Source organism: Barbatula barbatula, assembly GCF_947034865.1.
Source record: "Barbatula barbatula genome assembly, chromosome: 9".
In the NCBI taxonomy this organism is placed as follows: domain Eukaryota; kingdom Metazoa; phylum Chordata; class Actinopteri; order Cypriniformes; family Nemacheilidae; genus Barbatula; species Barbatula barbatula.
This window is the reverse complement of record NC_136772.1, coordinates 14,239,334-14,258,274: the sequence shown is the minus strand read 5'-3', so window position 1 is coordinate 14,258,274 and position 18,941 is coordinate 14,239,334. Positions and strand designations below refer to the sequence as shown.

Sequence of the window (18,941 nt, the reverse complement as noted above, 5' to 3'; positions counted from 1 at the left end):
CTTTAATGTCTTCTCGGACACTCTGTTTCTGATTGATGTAGGCCTTAATTTTCGAATGGGTATTATCGATGAGGACAGCGAGGTAAGGAAAAGCCCTAGACACAAGACACCTCACCTTAATTGAACAACTAAGTAAACTAGATAGATTTCTCTAATGTAATTTTTTTAAGAACTATACCAGCCTCTAATTCAATTGAGTTTTTCTATGTATTCCTCAGGGAGCCGTTCTTGATTTGAAAAGCATTCGACAACATTATTTAAAGAGTTGGTTCGTACCGGATATGGTGGCAGCATTCCCAGTTGGATACATACTATTAATTGCGGTACTGAGGCTTGTTCAACACAACGGCTATACCGAACTATCACGTTTCCAAAGAGAAAACAAATCTGTCTTGTGCACTTGTCATTGCAGGACCTGCAGTACCATGGTGACTCTCCATCATCCAAAGCAAACAAAATGATGCGCATCTTGATGTTCGTGAGAATCCTCAGTCTCGTTCGCCTGCTGCGTGTATCCCGGCTTGTTAGGTTTTTCAATGAGGTAGAAAGAGTAGGTAACACATTTTTTGAATATACTGTATATTTTATTATAGAACACTCACAGAACATGATAAGACATTGTTAGGCCTAATAATATTTATGTAGTGAATGCGCAGGCTAACAACTTGCTGAAAAAAGACCAGAGCAAAGTCATCATATGTGTCTTTATTTCTTTCAATTGTTCTTGTGATTTTCATACGAAATCTCTGCTTCATAGGTTTCAAATGCTAACCTGGAGGTGGTGAGGATTTTCATGAGAATCCTGTCTTTATTTATGATGATTTTCCTGCTGTGCCACTGGAATGGATGTATTCAGTATTTCGTACCCATGCTGGAAGAGTTTCCATCAGACTGTTGGGTTAGAAGAGAGAATCTAATGGTGTTTATCTGATATCCGCATTATAATATACGATGTCAGATGTATATGTACAGTTTGAGATTCAATTCTATAGCTGTTTTGTGCTTGTAATGTATATAACATATATTTCAATATCACACGCTTTGTTTTGTGTCATTTTTAGAATGCTACAGTGGGGGAGAAGTATTCTTTTGGAGTCTTTCGAGCCCTATCTCATATGACTGCAATTTCATATGGCTCCTCTGACACACCAACAAGCAAGGAGTATACTTTTAATCAGCTGATATAGCAGGATATTGTCCTCACAACGTCATACTCTACAATAAGTGCATCTTTCAAGGCTTTTCTCCTTTACTGTAGATGACGTTGAGCTGTGGATCGTCATGACAAGCATTGTATCTGGTGCCCTCATGTATACTGTTATGGTCGCCAACACTGCTGCTTTGATGTCTGATGTGGACATAACAGCAAGGGCTTATAAAAACAAGGTGAAAAAAAGATAAACCCTACTACAAAATTTGCACATGCATATTTTCTTGGCTGAATTAGCTTTTTTTACACAGATGAATCATCTGGAAGATTACATGACTTTCATGAAACTTCCCAAAGGTCTTCGTATGCGCATTAACAACTACTTCCAGGCACGTTATTCAGGAAAATGGTACGATGAGAAAGACGTCCTGAAGTGGGTTTCCTCATCTCTCAGAGAGGTACTGCTCACAACTATGAGTGCTTTTCCACCATCACGCCGAACCGTTCTAAGCACAGTCTGATACGGTTACAGTTATGTTTCCACATGAGCCTGGTTCGACGCAGCACGATTACAAACTATTCTCAGCTCAGAATTTTCAGCACGGTTGTCGAATCGGCACGGAGTGGAACGATTAACCAATGAGGTTGATCGGCGCAATGGTGGAAAAAGCTTGATAATTGCTTAATAGACACAGCATAATGAAAACTGAAACGCTCTTTAGAATGATAATTCCCATCTGACACCTGCTTATCTTAGAAAATCTTAGATTGCCTAAATGTTATGTGTAGTAGAAGAGCATCTTTACAAGTACTTAAAGGTCCAGTGTTGGAATTTAAGCAGCATCTAGCGGTGAGGTTGCGAATTGCTCCCTTTAGAAGCACTACGTTGGCTGAGGTTTTGCGTTTTCGCTTCTTTGCCAAAGGAGATAACATATTTACGAAATTCGCTCTGTAGAGCCGTTCGTCCATTTAGGGATACTGTAGAAACATGGCGAATTCCATGAAAGGGGACTTGCGGTGTATGTATGGAAATAGCTCATTCTAAGGTAAATAAACGTTTCATTATGTAAGGTCTTTATTTGAAGACATAGTTATGTATAATATATTGCATTTCTGTCAAAAGATCCTCAAATAAATGACACACTTGACCTTTCAATGACTATTTTACTGGTTTCGTTTATTTTTTATTTTTAAGGAAATCCTGATGACCATATGCTTGAGCCACGTGAGGAAAGTTCCTATCTTCCAGAACCGCGATATAAACTTCGTTAATAACATTCTCATGGAGCTTCAGTATGAGGTCTATCAGGAGGGCGAGATCATCATCCTTAAGAATACTCCCGGTGACCGCATGTTCTTTATTGAACATGGGCAGGTCCTTGAGAAGAATGAGTTTTTCGAGAGGGAACTGTGTGATGGAGACTATTTTGGAGGTTTGTCTCAAAATCTAAACTTTTTTGTATTGAATGCTTTTAGTCAAATACTTAAAAGCATAGTTCTCCCAAAATGAAAAATCTTCCATTGTTTTCTCACCCTCACATCATTCGAAACCTGCATGACTGTCTTCCATTGTATAGACACAACATTGAGACATTTCTCTAAATATGTTATTTTGTGTATGTGAAAATATGCGATATGGGTTTAAAGTTACATGAGAGACAAAGAGTATTTTGTTGTGGGGGGGTGAACCACTTTTAACTATTTGCACATTGTAGATGATGTTTCCCTAGAACGCATTTCTTTGTCCTTTTCAGAGTCGTGTCTCTTAACAAAAGAACAGCGTTTGGCTACAGTACAATCTCAGACTACCAGTCAGCTCTTTTCCCTGTCAGTGGACCGCTTTAATCGTGTTCTGCAGGACTATCCTGAGATTAAGAGGGACCTGGAATCACCTCAACAGGATAAAGACCTTCTGTTATTATAATGAAGTATAGCTCAAGTATCATCAGTGACACAAATATGGAGCTGTACAATTAACTTTTATTGGTTGAAAAATGTATGTATTATTGCATATACAGTGTGTTAAAGGATTAGGACTACGATCTTAAATTCTATAAGGTAGGATAGCTCATTTATTTGTAGCAATACAAATGTTTTGAAAGCTGCAATAAACATTTATAACCGTGTATAATAGCCTTAAGAATTTTACAATGCATGTTTAAATGTGACAGAAATATCCTACCCAAACACACAAACAGTCCCAGTGGCTAACCTATGTCTGTATTCATAGAGGTAGTACGATGTAGTAGGAAAATTACAGATCATCTCCATTTTACCTGGTACCACATAGATGGCCACACCTGCACCAAGTCCCTCCTGCAGCTTCCTCAGCATGCGTTTGGCCAAATAAAGCCTAGCTTTACTCGGGTCTTCTTCAATAGCGGCATAGATCTCAGGAGGAGGGTTTGGGATCTTCCACTCCAGGTCTACGATCAGCTGGTGAATGAGAGGTTTGTCCAGTGAGGAAGGTGTGTCTCGGTAGCAGGCCACCACATTGGAATGCAGCTCCTCTGAGCAAACAGATAAGAAGTTTTCAGACTGTATGGAGGTCTCTGGTTTCATCTCCTCGCCTGCTTCTTTGGCCTCTGATGCTACTTCTGTCCAAACGCACACAGAAGGATGCACCATGACGGCCCAGCGCAGCCAGTCGTAATTTTGCTGTAATGTTTTTAAGATTTCTGATGCTTGTTCCTCTGGAGGATTTCCGCTTCTCTGCGCCTCCAGGATCTGCCTTTTTATATCTTCCTCAGCCTGTTCTTTGAAATATGCAGAGCAGCGCCCTCTGATGGCCTTCATTTTTCTGTAGAGGACGCTCATCTTACCTGACCAGGTTTTCATCAAGAGCGCCTGATCTCTGCCTATCAGATAGGCCTCTACAAAAAGGCAAACCAGACCTGTGCTTAGAACAAAGTTAACCTGAAGGACATAGAACACACACTATTGTTAATATCGCTCAGAAATATTACTCCACTTTTCATTTATAAAAATAATTTGCGGTTTCAGTTAAACTGTTTCATAAACACACCATCATGTACATAAACCCGCTGCATCTACATTTTACAATTGGTAAAGTTTTAAATGTGAAGGTTAGTAAATTTCATAACCCCCTGTTGAAAAGACTGTTGTGATAAATATATGAAATGTCAACTGAGCCCACTAAAAATGTAGATGTTACCAGTCACTAGAAAATTTGTTGGGCTCTGAAATGTTTTACAATGTAATAAATAAAAAGGAATCTTTATCTCTGTACTTTGACGTTTATCAGAAGAACTGTTTTATTTCAAACACTTTCATTCAAGACTTTTCAAGGACACTATACGACCACATTTAAATTAGGTCTAATGTACACTCATAGACATTTAAAACTGTAAATTCTTAATTTTTATTTTTGACTGCATTAAAGCCTAGGTATGCATTTATTTTTATTTTGTCAGAATATTTCTTTGCACACACGTAACAATGTATTATATAGCACTACTATTGCACTGTTTGTATATTTGTAATTTTATGTTTCTCTCTACTCTATTTTTAATCTTTCAATGTCCGCACAGTGGAAAGCAAAGAATTTCATTGGAAACATATGAAAATAAAGGCTTTGAACCTGAACTTGTATGTAGGCCTATGTTCCATATAAAAACTGGATGCATGGCTTTAATGTTGCTAGAATTGTGCTCTTAACTGAACTACAAGAACATATTAAATAGTTTTTTAATTGTATTTTTTGTTACTTATTTACTGAACATTTCTTTATAAATGCATTCTTTTTACCTTTACACAAAACTCTTTCATTTCCCATTGTTTAGGCTTAAGATTCTGGATGAGTTCTTCCAGTAGGGTCGGTTGATCTGTCAGGGCGGATATCCCCATTATACGATTATAAAGGGCTGTCAGTTGCCTCTCTAGGCGATATTCTCGGACATAGCTCAGAAACACCTCTTTCTCCTGTTTTGTGAACTGTGGCTGGGCTCTTATGGCAGCTCCTAGCTGGTTGTACACTGTGATCAGGTCATCTTCAAGACCATGGACCTCCTGATCATTGAGCAAGCCTGCTCCAAAGGAACTGAGCTCATTGTCTATGTGGTCCAAACTTTTCTTTACTTGGTCTGTGTCATCAGCTGAGGCAGTACCACTGAGAAAAGCACAGACTCCCTCAACCAAAACACGCATTGACTGCAAGAAGCCCACAGGTTCCAGAACTTTTCCGAAGAGTGCCATGATTTCAGTAGTAGATGAGTTTGAGCTGGACAAATTTGAAACAAGACTTTTTACAACTATATAAATGTGATCTAAAATGTTGAGAAGTTTAAGGGACTTACCCACACTCCTGGAATGGTTTAGAAGTGTTTGACATGACCTTGGCTTTGGCTTTATACACCTGTGGTAGTGTAAATACACATTTGATAACAATCATTTCCACCACTTCATTTTTGCGGCTGTCCTTGAGATAATGTATGCTACACATTCAGCAAACAAGTGTTGACCTTCAAGGAAAAATGTCACAATTTGTGTTTAATAGCTCTTATTCTTGCCACGGTCTCTAGAAGTCACTCCTCCAAATGTATATTTACAGAATTATCTTTGGAATTTTACGGAGTCTCTGTTTTCAAGAACATATTACACTTAGAATAATAAGAAATACATTTCTAAAATGATTCAGCAAACTTTCAATGAGAAATTATTATATTTGATAAAATGATATGATAAAAGCGACAACAAAGTCAGATATTAAAGCAGCAGAAAGTGATTTTGTTTTACGGACAAGGTATTTTAGGTAACAGTAAAAGGAATATTAAGCTTATAGGGCCAGGTTAAGACCTTGATGATTGTCAAACAAGTATTTATTTGTATTTTTTGCCATCATGCAGATTAGACCTGAGCTTTTGATTCACAGTGAAGTTAAGACGGCGTTGTGAAATGCAACAAGAACACAATTAGGTAATCAAATGCTTTTCAGAATGTTACTGAGGAACACAATCACTACGCAATTACAACGTCTAGACAGTAAAGAGATATACACTAATAATAATGTGTCACTAAACTCATCTGCACCTGTCTAAGGCTCAGTCTCCAGATGTACCTTGATGAACTGTTATTCGACACTAATAGTGGATAATGGAGAGAAACATATTATTGTTGATCAGGACACAATATGCGTTCTCCATCCAGTCCGGTGCAGCAGCCGGTGTCCCGTACAGCCACAGTTCCAGCCGACTATCCCCCAGGATGCCCGATCCTGTGCCGCCGCAGGATGCCCACAAGATGGCCGGTCCTGTTGGTTTACTTACGGACCTGTACTCATCTCAATGTTTATCATTAATAAACCTGCATCCAGAGGTGTAAAGAGTACCTGAAAACCATACTTAGAGGCCATAACTCAAGTTTTGCGGATCTCATGTTAATCTTCAGTACTTACAGAAAAGTATCGTACCCTTCAAATATCCGTAGAGTCAGGGCCGCTGCTAGCCATTTTGGTGCCCTAAGCATAACTCCATTATGATTTCAATTGATCAATTTCAAAACGATCTCTAAATCCATTGTTATATCTATCTTTTATATAACATTCATCATCCAAATGCAATGAACAGACAAACACAGCTGAAAGTAGTTCTTTCTCTCCTCCTGCACGCAAGTGAAAGTGACTTGTGTTCATGCTTCTCCTGCTCTCCTTGGTTGATGCCTGGGCATGCCGCATGCTTTTTTGGGAGAATTGTCCAATAAGGGACTAAGAAAAGTTGTGACATAACGATTTTTTATGTTCGAAAAAAACTTTACGAAACCTATCCCTGGGGGAAGTGTATCGAGTACAGAAATACGTCAAACTCGTTTTTTGACAAGTTGCCAGGTCAAGCATGAGAAGACAAGTTTAACATTGTAAATAAGTCAGAATGCATGAAACACTGTTGAAGGGCCGCTCTAAGTCTAAGTACAGAGACCTTTGCAGCGGAAATAACTCCATTACAAGTTACAAGTCACCAATTGCAAAACGACTTCAGTAAAAGTCTCAGAGTATCTGATTTTAACAGTACTTGAGTATTTTACTCATACTGAATATAGGCTCAAATCAGCACTAGTCTTCAACACTTAACAGACATGTCAGTGAAAAACAAGAAACAGTTGATTTGTGAGGAGAGCAATCGCATTTATTGTCAACACCTCAAAATTGCAACAAATCATGGGTTACACCATAACCTACGTCTATTTCATACACTCAAGTCTCATTTAAGCTCAAGTGCTCATAGGTAAGCCAAAAGCCTTCAAAAAGGTATCTTCAACAAAACGGATAATACAATTTTTTTCCTTGTATTCTCTTTGTTTTATTGACAAATGTATCTCTTTGAGAGTGTTCTGCACTGGATGTTGTGAATGTGTTTTTCTTTATCATGGAGAGGATAAAGTCATCATCCACCACCACTGCACTTATTTCATGTGGATGCCTTTTTTTGGGCTCACTGGTGTGTTTGTTGCTACGAATGTACCAAATTGACCTGACATCTTTCTGATGGATTTGTTTTGTAATCTAACTATGGTCTGTTACACTTGCATGGAGATCTCCCTGAACCCCATTATTTGGACCAGACTTTCGTCGAAGGGTGTCGCCAGAGCATCTATCAACTTTCTGTGTTCACAGAACAATGAGTAGGCGGTACAACCGTTACTAACCGGCTTCCTCCTTCGTAGCAGGTCGGGTGCAGCAGCCAACAGACTCGAGGTTTGCTTCTTGCTGGGCAGCGGTGGACCAGACTTTCATCGAAGGGTGTCGCCAAAGCATCCAGCAACTTCCTGTGGTCACAGAACAACAATGGGTAGGCAGTACAAGCATTACTAACCGGCTTTCTCTTTCCCTGAGCAGACAGGGAGGAGGTGGCAGTCTCCCAGGAGAGAATCGAGAAACACAAGGGGGGTGACTGGGCTTTCTTCGGTTCCTAGAACAATAATCTCCCACAACCTCAAGTGCGGCTCGTCCCACCAGCGCACAAGGCCGAGCTTCTCCACTCTCGGATACAGAAACAACAGGCTAGGAACCCGGACACAGTTCTTCAGATTTGTAGATCAGATTGAATGCTTGATACCCCACTGGTTAGACTTCCCCAGACCAAGATTACCGAGTGATGGTAATGGTTAAATCTCCCACACTCGTGCATACATAAATACTAGGACTCCTCACACGTGTTCACTTCACACTTTCAGACACTGCAATGCCACACTACCTCACAGTGAACAACAGGCCTTCACTCCATCTCTGCAGGGTCGGACAATCCACGAGGGTATCAGGTTTCCAGATCGATCACATAAGGCCCAGTTCTTTACTTGATCTCGGAGGCTCACGGTGAGAGAAATACACCCAGCCAGCAAGCACAGGTCAGTATTCAACTTGCTCTAGGCCAATCCTCATAACATCACTTTTCTCATTTTCCAATTAAAGTGCACTTAACTTTCCTCTTTGGTGACAACATAGATCCTTTGTACTATCCTTAATCACTCTGTCCTCAATCCCATTTGCCAGTCACTCACCCGTCTTCAGTGTTTCCTCACCCTCACCCTCACCCTCACCCTCACCCTCACCCTCACCCTCACCCTCACCCTCACCCTCACCCTCACCCTCACCCTCACCCTCACCCTCACCCTCACCCTCACCCTCACGCTCCACTGGTAGAAAACACTAAAGGGAATCCGAGGTCAAAAACAAGCACACAAAACACGAACCCCCCTACGGCTTCCAGCTTCTCCTTTTATCCATCTCCCCACATGTGCTCGCCAATACCGGCCTGATTAGTGGTCACAGCTGGCGCTCGTCAATGTCGTTGGCCATTCCTCTTCATTTCACCCGGTGACACAAACACCACACGTAGAATCAACTCAAGACCTTTAACATGCTTTATTTATGAAGAAATTATTGAAGGTAAAGCCCACACCTGTGAATAATGTCCTAAAGCCTTCAGCTTATCTGGATGTGAATTGGATCTGGATGTGGGAACTCTAAATAAAGCTAGTGTGCACTTTAAGACAATATCCGTTTTAACTGTAACTGAAATACATTTTGATACACAGCTAAAATAACACAAATGTGGCTCCGTCCAAATATTTACGGACCTAACTGTACTTTTTTTCAATCGGCGCCTGTGACGCAAACAACCACTAGGTGTCAATAATGAGCTTCACTGACGGGGTTCATCTCTGCTTAAAACCTAACAAGAGGAACCCGGATGTGCCGCCAAATTTGAAAGTGTAGGAAGTTCATATTTATGTTACATTTTCTTCAAATTTGCTTAATTAAACTGCAGTACATTAGTTACGATATTTTGCGGAGTTTTTAAATATGTTGTCGTTATATATGTCGAAGTGTTTTTAATGATTAGCTCTCTTTCGTGTATTGTTATTAGCATTTTGTGTTGTTGTATAACGTTACTTCACTCCAGTGTTTAGTCTAGAATAGGTACAGTTGATTCTTTATAGCGGTAGGTAAATGGTTAAATGAATGTATATTTGTGACTTCATCCTCTTTTAGGCTGTAATTTTCTGAGGTAACGTACACTCAGTATGAATGCTTCAGAGCGTTTCTTCGCGAAGCTGCGTAAACTGACCGTGTATCTGGAGACTGAGAGCAACAATCTTCTGCATGCAAGTCAAAACCTGAAAGAGGACGATGGTAAACAGGCAACATGTTGAAGTTTATTAAAAGATCATTACAGCAACCTCCTGTTTTATGTTTAAATCTGACAAGTTTATTGCTCTAATTGGGATTTTAGCGTAAACATAGGATGAGTTAGGATATTACTGTAAAGATGTCCTAATGACCAGGGCTGTATCATATGTCCATTGAATTGTGCATTCGTTCACTGGTGTTTATGGTCATATGCAGAAGACACGGAGAATGGGGCTCAAGCACTATATCAGCTACATTCTGAAGTCAGACAACTAAAGGTATGTATGCGTTTACTTATGATCCATTCTTATAGTTACATTTAATGTAATGTTGTTTGTTACATTGCTGCAGCGGCAAGTTCAGGATCAGGTGGCCGGACAAGATGCAGGAAGTACTGAACTGAGGACCTTCATCCGAAGATGCTTGGTGTTAAAGCAGAGGACCACAGAAGACATTGACAGGCTAAAGAAACATTACGAGAAATATGGCTACCAACCACGAAAAGCAAGACAAGAGAACACAGGTGAATGTTTGTCATATCTGAGAAGGTTACGTTTACAGTGTTATTTAATTTTTCATTTTGTTTTATTTTTTTGAATTCTCTTTTTGTTCCCTCTTCTAGTGATGAACAGCACAAAAGAGGCAGAGGAGCAGGAAGAGAGAGAGCTGGAAAATACGCATGAAGTACAAAAAGATGAGGAGATGGGACACAGGGATTATGAAGACACTCAGCAATCAAAGACCCCCGATAAGATGCCGTCACCTTCTGTTGAGCAACTGCGGACCCCAAAGCTCTCAGACTTTGGTCTGTCTGCACTTCAGCTTCAAAGAGTTTTCAATGAAGCTGAGCCGTCCCATGATGATGCTCCAGTGCCAGCTGTGGCTCTCTCACCACCAGTGTTTGTCATGAACATGCAGCCACCACAGCCAAAAACACCGAAGTGCTCACTGCGTATGGAAGAGGATGCTCCTACTCCACGGTTAGAGGACTTTGGTATCTCCGAGTACACCATGTGCTGGAACAATGATTTTACCATGGATTTGTTTAACAAGAAGCCACCAAAGAAAACCAGGTATACTTATATCACAATGCTAAAAAATAAAAATCACGAAATATGGAGATATGTGGTTTTAGAAGGACAGCAGCAATATATTAGTTTTATATGTAAATATATGCAGTACCGTATTGTGTGTGTTTTCTTTGACAGTGAAACAACAGGGAATGCTCACAAACCCTCTCACGTCTTCTCCAGTCTGTCGTCTGTGTCTAACAAAGGTGTTGTCAATGGTAAGTCTCTTAGATTGCCGTTTCCTTTTGTTATTCTGTTTATTTTGTGTTGATTCCAATTAAGCAACATGCTGCTGATTACAATGTTTTGTTTTGTTTCTCCTTTTTAATTCACATATTTTCTGTTCAAATCCTTCAGAGAATTTGGAATCCCCAGAGCCTCCTGTGTTTTGCACCCCAGGATTTAAGATTGAGAAACGCCGGGTTCCTTTCTCTCCCCGAATAGATGGACGGAATAACCTTGTTTCTCCTCCTCGTCAAAATTGCCCTTCAACCCCAGAGGTCCCTGCATTTGAAACACCTTTTGTCAGCAAGCTCCTAAAAAAGGTGATACATTCCTGAACTATAGTGGGGCAAAAAAGTATTTTGCCAACCACCAATTGTGCAAGTTCTCCCACTTATAAAGATGAGAGAGGCCTGTAATTTTCATCATAGGTACACTTTAACTATGAGAGACAGAATGAGAAAAAAATCCAGAAAATCACATTATTTGCATATTATGGTGGAAAATAAGTATTTGGTCACCTACAAAAAAAAGCAAGATTTCTGGCTCTCATAGACCTGTAACTTCATCTTTAAGAGGCTCCTCTGTCCTCCACTCCTTACCTGTATTAATGGCACCTGTTTGAACTCGTTATCAGTATAAAAGACACCTGTCCACAACCTCAAACAGTCAGACTCCAAACTCCACTGAGGCCAAGACCAAAGAGCTGTTAAAGGACACCAGAAACAAAATTGTAGACCTGCACCAGGCTGGGAAGACTGAATCTGCAATAGGTAAACAGCTTGGTATGAAGAAATCAACTGTGGAAGTAATTATTAGAAAATGGAAGACATACAAGACCACTGATAATCTCCCATCTGGGGCTCCACGCAAGATCTCACCTGTGGGGTCAAAATGATCACAAGAAAGGTAAGCAAAAATCCCAGAACCGCACGGGGGGACCTAGTGAATGACCTGCAGAGAGCTGGTACCAAAGTAACAAAGGCTACCATCAGTAAAACACTACGCCGCCAGGAACTCAAATCCTGCAGTGACAGACGTGTCCCCCTGCTTAAGCCAGTACATGTCCGGGCCCTTCTGAAGTTTGTTAGAGAGCATTTGGATGATCCAGAAGAGGATTGGGAGAATGTCATATGGTCAGATGAAACCAAAATATAACTTTTTGGTAAAAACTCAACTTGTCGTGTTTGGAGGAGAAAGAATGCTGAGTTGCATCCAAAGAACACCATACCTACTTTGAAGCATGGGGTGGAAACGTCATGCTTTGAGGCTGTTTTTCTGCAAAGGGACCAAGACGACTGATCCGTGTAAAGGAAAGAATGAAATGTGGGCATTAAAGATGAAATGTGGCTGGGTCTTTCAGTATGACAATGATCACAAACACACCGCCCAGGCAACGAAGGAGTGGCTTCGTAAGAAGCATTTCAAGGTCCTGGAGTGGGCTAGCCAGTCTCCAGATCTCAATCCCATAGAAAATCTTTGGAGGGAGTTGAAAATCCGTGTTGCCTAGCGACAGCCCCAAAACCTCATTACTCTAGAGGAGATCTGCATTAAGGAATGGGCCAAACTACCAGCAACAGTGTGTAAAAACCTTGTGGAGACTTACAGACAACGTTTGATTGATCATTGCCAACAAAGGTTATATAACAAAGTATTGAGATTAACTTTTGATATTGACCAAATACTTATTTTCCACCATAATTTGCAAATAAATTCTTTAAAAATCAGACATTGTGATTTTCTGGATTTCTTTTCTCATTCTGTCTCTCATAGTTGAAGTGTACCTATGATGAAAATTACAGGCCTCTCTCATCTTTTTAATGGGAGAACTTGCACAATTGGTGGCTGACTAAATACTTTTTTGCCCCACTGTCACAGATATGTAACGCATCAGATATGTGCCACAAGCGACATCACTTTTATTACTAGACTATGACCGTATAAACTCCCAATCAAATGTAACGACACATATAGGGCCAATGCGCAAATATAAGCACACTAGATGACAGCTCTTTGACGTTAGTTAACAGTCAGTAGTGTGCAGAGCTTTAATCTGGGATAGTATTTAAAGTTTATTTGGCATTTTTTGTCATAGCATAATTAATTATCATATTGTGATTTTCCAATTATTAAAAATGAATAATAACATTAAACCGCAAGTATTTGTGTACACGCTTTTGACTACGGTTTGGAAAGTCTGGCCAAATTGATAATTCAGTTCTTTCTCTAGTCGTGTCTATTAATTCCAAGCACCATTGTTTTGCAGGATGCCAGACAGGAAGAAAGTTACCTGCACAGGGGTTCACAGGCAACCAGCTTTAACCTTCCAGATCCATCAAACGCAAGATCTTTATCATGTGACCCTCCAGAGATGCCAAAAATCCAAAGTTATGAGGAGCCATTACCTGATATGCCAACTCTGCAGTCTCTTTTTGGGAGTTCGCTAACTTGTGTAAGCATGATGCAATAATCTTAACTAAATACCTTAGGTGTTACACTGAAGATGGTAAATTTCATTAACATTTTTTCCTTCCCTCAACTCTGAACAGAACGGTACTTCAGGTGAAAGTCTTCACAGGATGAAAAAGGACTCAAACCAAAGCCCTATCCCCTTGCCTGAAGAATGCCTCAATCAGGACTGGTGTCTTGCAACTCCAAAAGTCAGAATGAAGTTCCCTGCAGACCCTTGCACACCCGAGATGCCTGATATAAGCTCAGTTACGCAAGATATCTTAAAAGTAAGTCACCAATATTTCGAGTTTGACATACTAAAGGATGGATGAAAATCTATGATTTATTTGATGCGATTGTTTTTTTCTCCTCAGCTTGTGGCTCAATGCAAGTCTTAAATGCCCACTGGATCCATGTTGCAGAATTCATATGGAAACAAGAGAATCATGCAGTGGTGATGAGTTCATGTTAATGTGAACACTTTTAGGAAAATGTTGCAAAGAAACTAAAATAAAATGTTAAATATAATCATTAAACTTGATGCATTGGAGTGAATCTTCTGACAAACTTAAGATCCACACTATATGAAGAGTTTAGTTCCAAAATGAGAACGCGGTTTATCCATTTAAATCATGTTTTTTTTTGTTGTGCTTTCCAATTACTAGCAATCAAACAGTAGTTGGTTTTGATTGAAGCCATAACTCTCAAAATACTAACACACACAATAAAATATGATAGCGTCATGGGTTTTTTATTTAAAATGTCATATATCCATTAACTAGTTATTCCTCTTTTGTGTGTCCTAGGAAGTATGAAAAGATAACCTACCGTAAGAGTGCCCACATGTCTGTTTTTGTTACAAATTGACTTTTTGTTGCATTTAAAAGAGATCCAGACCACAGACATGATAATGGGGAAAATGTTTAATGAATGTTATGGCAACAAGTCTAAATCTAAAAGGTAGCTCTGTTATAAAACCCAATAATGAACAGAAAATATATGGAAAAAATTATATCTACACAACTTTCAAAACCCAATATTCACTCACAAGGGTACATGATCCTGCTGCTAGACATATATCTTCCTTATTAACTTTACAAACATTTAAAGAAGTTAAGCAAGATCTACCATTGAATTTTGTCACCTAAAAATACAGGCTCAAACTAAACTATGCAGGAATGTAGATCTCCAGTAGCAAGATTCAGTACCCCTGACAAGTCAACAATATCTGTGTGTTTTAATGAAGGCCAATCTGTCTCAGTAGGGTCTCATACGTCCTTGGAGTGGAGGCGCACGGTTAGGTGGAGTAATGGCGATATCTAGGTAATCTCCTATTTGAAACCGTTGAGACTGAAGTGTCATGGAATCATCGGCACCTTTGCGACCCGAAACTGTATTTCCAATCTCTTTGACCCTACGACATAAGGGCAAGATTATATTAGATTCACAAGATATATGCTGCCCAACGCAGAAAGCCCAGAATCATCGGTCTATGTTTACCTGTAGATTTGTCGTTTAGGGTCTGGATAAACAATGGCAAATCCAAAATGTGTGCCTTTCTTTCGCGCTTCCGGATAGACTTCTTTCACCAGACTTGTCAGTTCTTTCAAGGTAGCATCCATCCTGTAACAAAAATTTATAATTCTTGATTATACAGTTTTTTTTACATTTTAAGAAGCTGCAAATATGACACTATTCGTACCAGGTGTAAATCTGAAGCTCGCTAGATGGCACATTTCCCCGGGCAAACTCGTCCATGCGATGATGTCTGCCGTTGTTGGTGGTGAACACTCTCAACAGAAGGGGACATGTCTGCAGGAAAACACCCACATGCAGAGATTAAGGACAGCATTTTTTTAAAACATGGTCAACATAATGCAAGTAAGCAAGTGTAATCTTTACGTAAAAAAACATTGTTCACTAAAGCAATTAACGTAACGTCAACTTATTTTTAACGCCAAACCTCACATTACAAAATAGAGATACAGAACTAATGTAAAAAATGAAACTTTGCTTTCAGTATAAACACCGTCGAATATAAAGGTATCGATCGAAAGTTGTTTTTCTTTAGGGTTTCAGTACAGCGAATTAGCTTAGCATGCTAACTCTCGGCTTTTTTGCATAACGGTTGGTACTTTGGACAAACAAACAAACGTGAAACAAACCTTTTCCCTGTCCACTGGCTTCTCTGGCTCTTTCTTAATTTCCTCCTGTGTTACTCTTGATTCCACAGCCATGTTGATGTAATTATTTTGAAAAGCAAACGACGATGTGCGCTCCTTGCAGCTTGTAAATGAAAGAACGCGACACACAGAGATGATATCACAGGAGAGGTGACTGAAAGGACCAACCACAGCCAGCCTCTGAAGCGTGACGTAAAATACCACCGCCTACTCTACCCCGACTCCATTTTGGGAGTCAGATTGTGGTTGTACATATTACTCGTGAAGGAAAGCGGGTAGGTCCACGCATTTAGTGGCCTGAATATGGTTCACACATGTGTGGTGGCTGGTTGTCGGAACAGGAGGACCCCTGGCACCGCATTATCCTTCTACAGGTTTCCTCGGGACCCGGAGCGGAAGCAGCGGTGGATTGCTGCTGTGAATCGTAAAGGATGGATGCCAAACGAGGGCAGTAGACTCTGCAGCACACACTTCATTTCAGGTATATTTAGACAGAATGACGCCATTCATTCATTTTGTTAAGTAATTGTTATGCTATGCATTAACTTGTGTACGTGTCAAGCCTATAGGCCTACTATAAGAACGCAAATTATGTTATGAAACCCGAGAAGCTGATGACAACTTAAAATGTGTGAGGTTATTGCAAAAAATAATAAAAATTTGAAGAAAATTTGGTAGTAAAGGGTGCTCTGTAGCCTTAATGTTTGTAACACCTCCACATAACTGACATCGTGTCAGCGTTGCCATGGTGATAGGCTTTGCGTTTTTAGTTAGCGTTTGTTTTCTTATCTATGGTCTATCTTAGTAAATACAAACCTTGTTGTAATAGCCTAAATGTATTGTCTTAACCGTTTATAACCATAAATATAAATGGTAATTGATTTTGATTTACAGGAAAACAAGTGAAGAATCCTAGATCTCCAGACTATGTACCTTCAGTCTTTATCTCAGCACCACTGTCCCCAAATATGAAGGAAGCAAGTGCATGTGAACTTTATGATAAACTAGAAGCACAAGTGGAGGCAGCCAATGCTTTGCTCTTCCTACAAGGACAAGGACGTTTCATGGAAGACAACATCCTGATCCACAGTCAAGAAGAGCCAGAGAATGTTTCCTCTTCGCTTAGCAGTTGTAATGAAGATAAAGACGATAATGATGAAATGGACAGTGATGAAGAAATCTCCCTGACAAGTATTAGCCCAGTGGAAAAGCCAGTAAAATACGTCCCCATGAAGCCCCCTGACTGCCAGTCCAACCTTGAAGCTCTTAAGAAAGAGAATATGGAGCTGAGGGAATCAGTAGAGAAGATGTCTCTCAATGAGGCATCATTCAGAAATGATCCAGAAAAGGTTAGGTTCTATACAGGACTGCCAAACTTTTTTGTGTTTGAGACGGTTATGATGCTTCTCGTGCCACACATGAAAGGAGACAAAAATGGAAAACTTTCAAAGTTCCAGCAGCTACTCTTGACACTAATGCGACTTAGGCTTGATCTTAGAAACCAAGACTTGGCCTATCGTTTTGGGATAACGGTTGCCACGGTGACCAGGACAGTCCATCGGATCATTAACATAATGTTCACCACCCTGGTACCCACTGCTGTTTTTTGGCCATCTAGAGTGGAGCTCAGAAAAAACCTCCCGGCAGCTTTACGTTGCACTTACCCAGACTGTGCAGTGATTATCGACTGCTTTAGGGTGTCTCTGGAAAAAGAGGATGTGAATCAGCATGTTCCTTCTGCGGCATTGACCATGTCCAACCAGTTAGCTCTAGTTAATGAGCTGAAGTATGTGATAGGTGTTGCTCCGCAAGGTGTGGTCACGTTTGTCTCGGGCGGATCACCGGGTCATGTGAGTGACAAAAATCTAGTGGAGAGTTGTGGCCTCCTCTGTAAACTTCTGCCAGGTGATGTCGTGCTTGCTGAGCATGACTTCAACATCGGTGACTTGGTGGATGCCCGCAAAGCCGAACTCAAAATCACAAGTACAAGCAGCCAGAGCATACTGGATGCAGAAGCTTGCTCGGTGGCGGGTACATATTTAGACAAGCTGAACGTTCATAGGCATGTAGAGCAGGTCATAAAGATGGTCAAGAGAAGATATTGTATGTTGACCGGACCAGTGGAGAGTCCCTTCACAGTCATGGATCGCACTTCCAATGTGAGCACTTTCGATAAGATAGTGCAGGTTGCCTGTGCCTTAAATAACCTGTGCATTTCAGCTGTTCCTCTGGAGTAATCTGTTATATTCACCGCACTACATTTGCAAAATGCACCTTTATTTTCCCCTTTTTTAACTAAATGCTTTATTTTGTATGAATCTGTTGTTAAAAATGGGGATGAAACATTTCTAAGAACATTGTGGTTTGGAACCTAATGACCAGTTTATACCAAACATTTATCAGACACGGTTTACTGGACCATTTACTAGAATGTGTAATTCTCTGGTGTTGTTACATAAGGAACTTCCTTAGTCTTGGCTTTGTTGATGCTTTGATGTGATATGGAACATTCCATTCATAGCTTAAACTGAATGTGGTATTTTTGAGAGTAGAGTCTGTGACTTGTGAATTTTAAATATCCAAGGCACTGAACAAAGTGTTTGAGCCAGAGACAGCAAGATTCGTATATTGGCTGTTCCTAGTTTCCAGTGCCTTTCCCAATTTGATCCTTATTACATTTTTGCTTCTGTATAGATACACTATATTTTTGCATTAAATCCTTTGTTTAGTCTGTTGTCTTTGTTACAACCATTTATCACCATTACAAGTTATTTGCATTGCTGTTTGATTTTCTTTTGTTGTTGTTGTTGTTGTTGCTGTTTTAAATCAACACCAATAACATTTGCCATTATATAGTCCCTGGACATTACAGGAGCCTGATGTTCAGCGAGTGCACTTAAGATTTCTGTATGGTATTCCCAGCTTTCACCTAGTTTTGTGTGTTGTGTTGATCAATGGTAGGATTTATAACAACAATGACACATTTGACTTATTTTGTTCCCCATGTTTTCATGTGTTTTATGTACAAAGTTGGCCTATGTGACTATGAGCTAATGGAGCATCTTGTTGTGTAACATGCAAATGTCTGTCCATAAAATTTGGAGTACTTGTGAAATTTTAGTTTTTCAGTCTCTTTTTATCCACAGTTTAATTACATGTGACAATATTTTTAAAAAGCAGGCCAGTTGTTATGATCAGTCTTGTTTCATCATAATTCATCT

At 40.0% G+C, this 18,941-nt stretch overlaps 4 protein-coding genes across 5 annotated transcripts; 3 read left to right on the top strand and 1 right to left on the bottom strand.

Annotated features, from left to right (window-relative positions):
* Positions 1 to 1,204: 1,204 nt before the first annotated feature.
* Positions 1,205 to 3,074, top strand: LOC306898744 (potassium/sodium hyperpolarization-activated cyclic nucleotide-gated channel 1; the record flags this gene model as incomplete). Its single annotated transcript, XM_079464486.1, has 4 exons — positions 1,205 to 1,386; positions 1,462 to 1,608; positions 2,346 to 2,583; positions 2,905 to 3,074. Exons 1-4 carry the CDS (start codon positions 1,282 to 1,284, stop codon positions 3,072 to 3,074), a joined length of 660 nt encoding a protein of 219 aa, XP_079320612.1. The 5' UTR covers positions 1,205 to 1,281.
* Positions 3,075 to 8,945: 5,871 nt separating this feature from the next.
* On the top strand, positions 8,946 to 14,285 carry ska3 (spindle and kinetochore associated complex subunit 3). 2 transcript variants are annotated; one of them, XM_079463816.1, is made up of 11 exons: positions 8,946 to 9,050; positions 9,291 to 9,376; positions 9,657 to 9,797; positions 10,011 to 10,072; positions 10,146 to 10,317; positions 10,417 to 10,867; positions 11,003 to 11,082; positions 11,222 to 11,409; positions 13,353 to 13,538; positions 13,636 to 13,824; positions 13,912 to 14,285. In XM_079463816.1, exons 3-11 carry the CDS (start codon positions 9,689 to 9,691, stop codon positions 13,933 to 13,935), a joined length of 1,461 nt encoding a protein of 486 aa, XP_079319942.1. In that variant the 5' UTR covers positions 8,946 to 9,050; positions 9,291 to 9,376; positions 9,657 to 9,688; the 3' UTR covers positions 13,936 to 14,285. The 2 variants fall into 2 exon arrangements, with proteins under 2 accessions (XP_079319942.1, XP_079319943.1); XM_079463817.1 differs by lacking the exon at positions 9,291 to 9,376 and having other exon boundaries at positions 8,995 to 9,050; positions 13,912 to 14,279.
* Positions 14,185 to 15,885, bottom strand: sap18 (Sin3A-associated protein). Its single transcript, XM_079463818.1, has 4 exons — positions 15,703 to 15,885; positions 15,240 to 15,349; positions 15,038 to 15,160; positions 14,185 to 14,951 (listed from the first exon to the last, which is right to left on the bottom strand). The coding sequence occupies exons 1-4, from the start codon at positions 15,772 to 15,774 to the stop codon at positions 14,795 to 14,797; spliced, it is 462 nt and encodes a 153-aa protein (XP_079319944.1). The 5' UTR covers positions 15,775 to 15,885; the 3' UTR covers positions 14,185 to 14,794.
* LOC306898372 (uncharacterized protein) lies at positions 15,771 to 18,832 on the top strand. The gene is made up of 2 exons (XM_079463815.1): positions 15,771 to 16,201; positions 16,615 to 18,832. Exons 1-2 carry the CDS (start codon positions 16,024 to 16,026, stop codon positions 17,955 to 17,957), a joined length of 1,521 nt encoding a protein of 506 aa, XP_079319941.1. The 5' UTR covers positions 15,771 to 16,023; the 3' UTR covers positions 17,958 to 18,832.
* Positions 18,833 to 18,941: the final 109 nt, after the last annotated feature.

Bases quoted from the DNA above. Each gene is read 5' to 3' on its own strand.
- ska3 (XM_079463816.1), top strand. From the start codon at position 9,689: ATGAATGCTTCAGAGCGTTTCTTCGCGAAGCTGCGTAAACTGACCGTG. The intron at 10,318-10,416 runs GTGAATGTTTGT...TCCCTCTTCTAG, and splicing joins AGCAAGACAAGAGAACACAG to TGATGAACAGCACAAAAGAG. The intron at 11,410-13,352 runs GTGATACATTCC...ATTGTTTTGCAG, and splicing joins TCAGCAAGCTCCTAAAAAAG to GATGCCAGACAGGAAGAAAG.
- LOC306898372 (XM_079463815.1), top strand. From the start codon at position 16,024: ATGGTTCACACATGTGTGGTGGCTGGTTGTCGGAACAGGAGGACCCCT. The intron at 16,202-16,614 runs GTATATTTAGAC...TTTGATTTACAG, and splicing joins CAGCACACACTTCATTTCAG to GAAAACAAGTGAAGAATCCT.
- sap18 (XM_079463818.1), bottom strand. From the start codon at position 15,774: ATGGCTGTGGAATCAAGAGTAACACAGGAGGAAATTAAGAAAGAGCCA. The intron at 15,350-15,702 runs GTTTGTTTCACG...GTTTTCCTGCAG, and splicing joins AGCCAGTGGACAGGGAAAAG to ACATGTCCCCTTCTGTTGAG. The intron at 14,952-15,037 runs GTAAACATAGAC...CTTATGTCGTAG, and splicing joins CCTAAACGACAAATCTACAG to GGTCAAAGAGATTGGAAATA.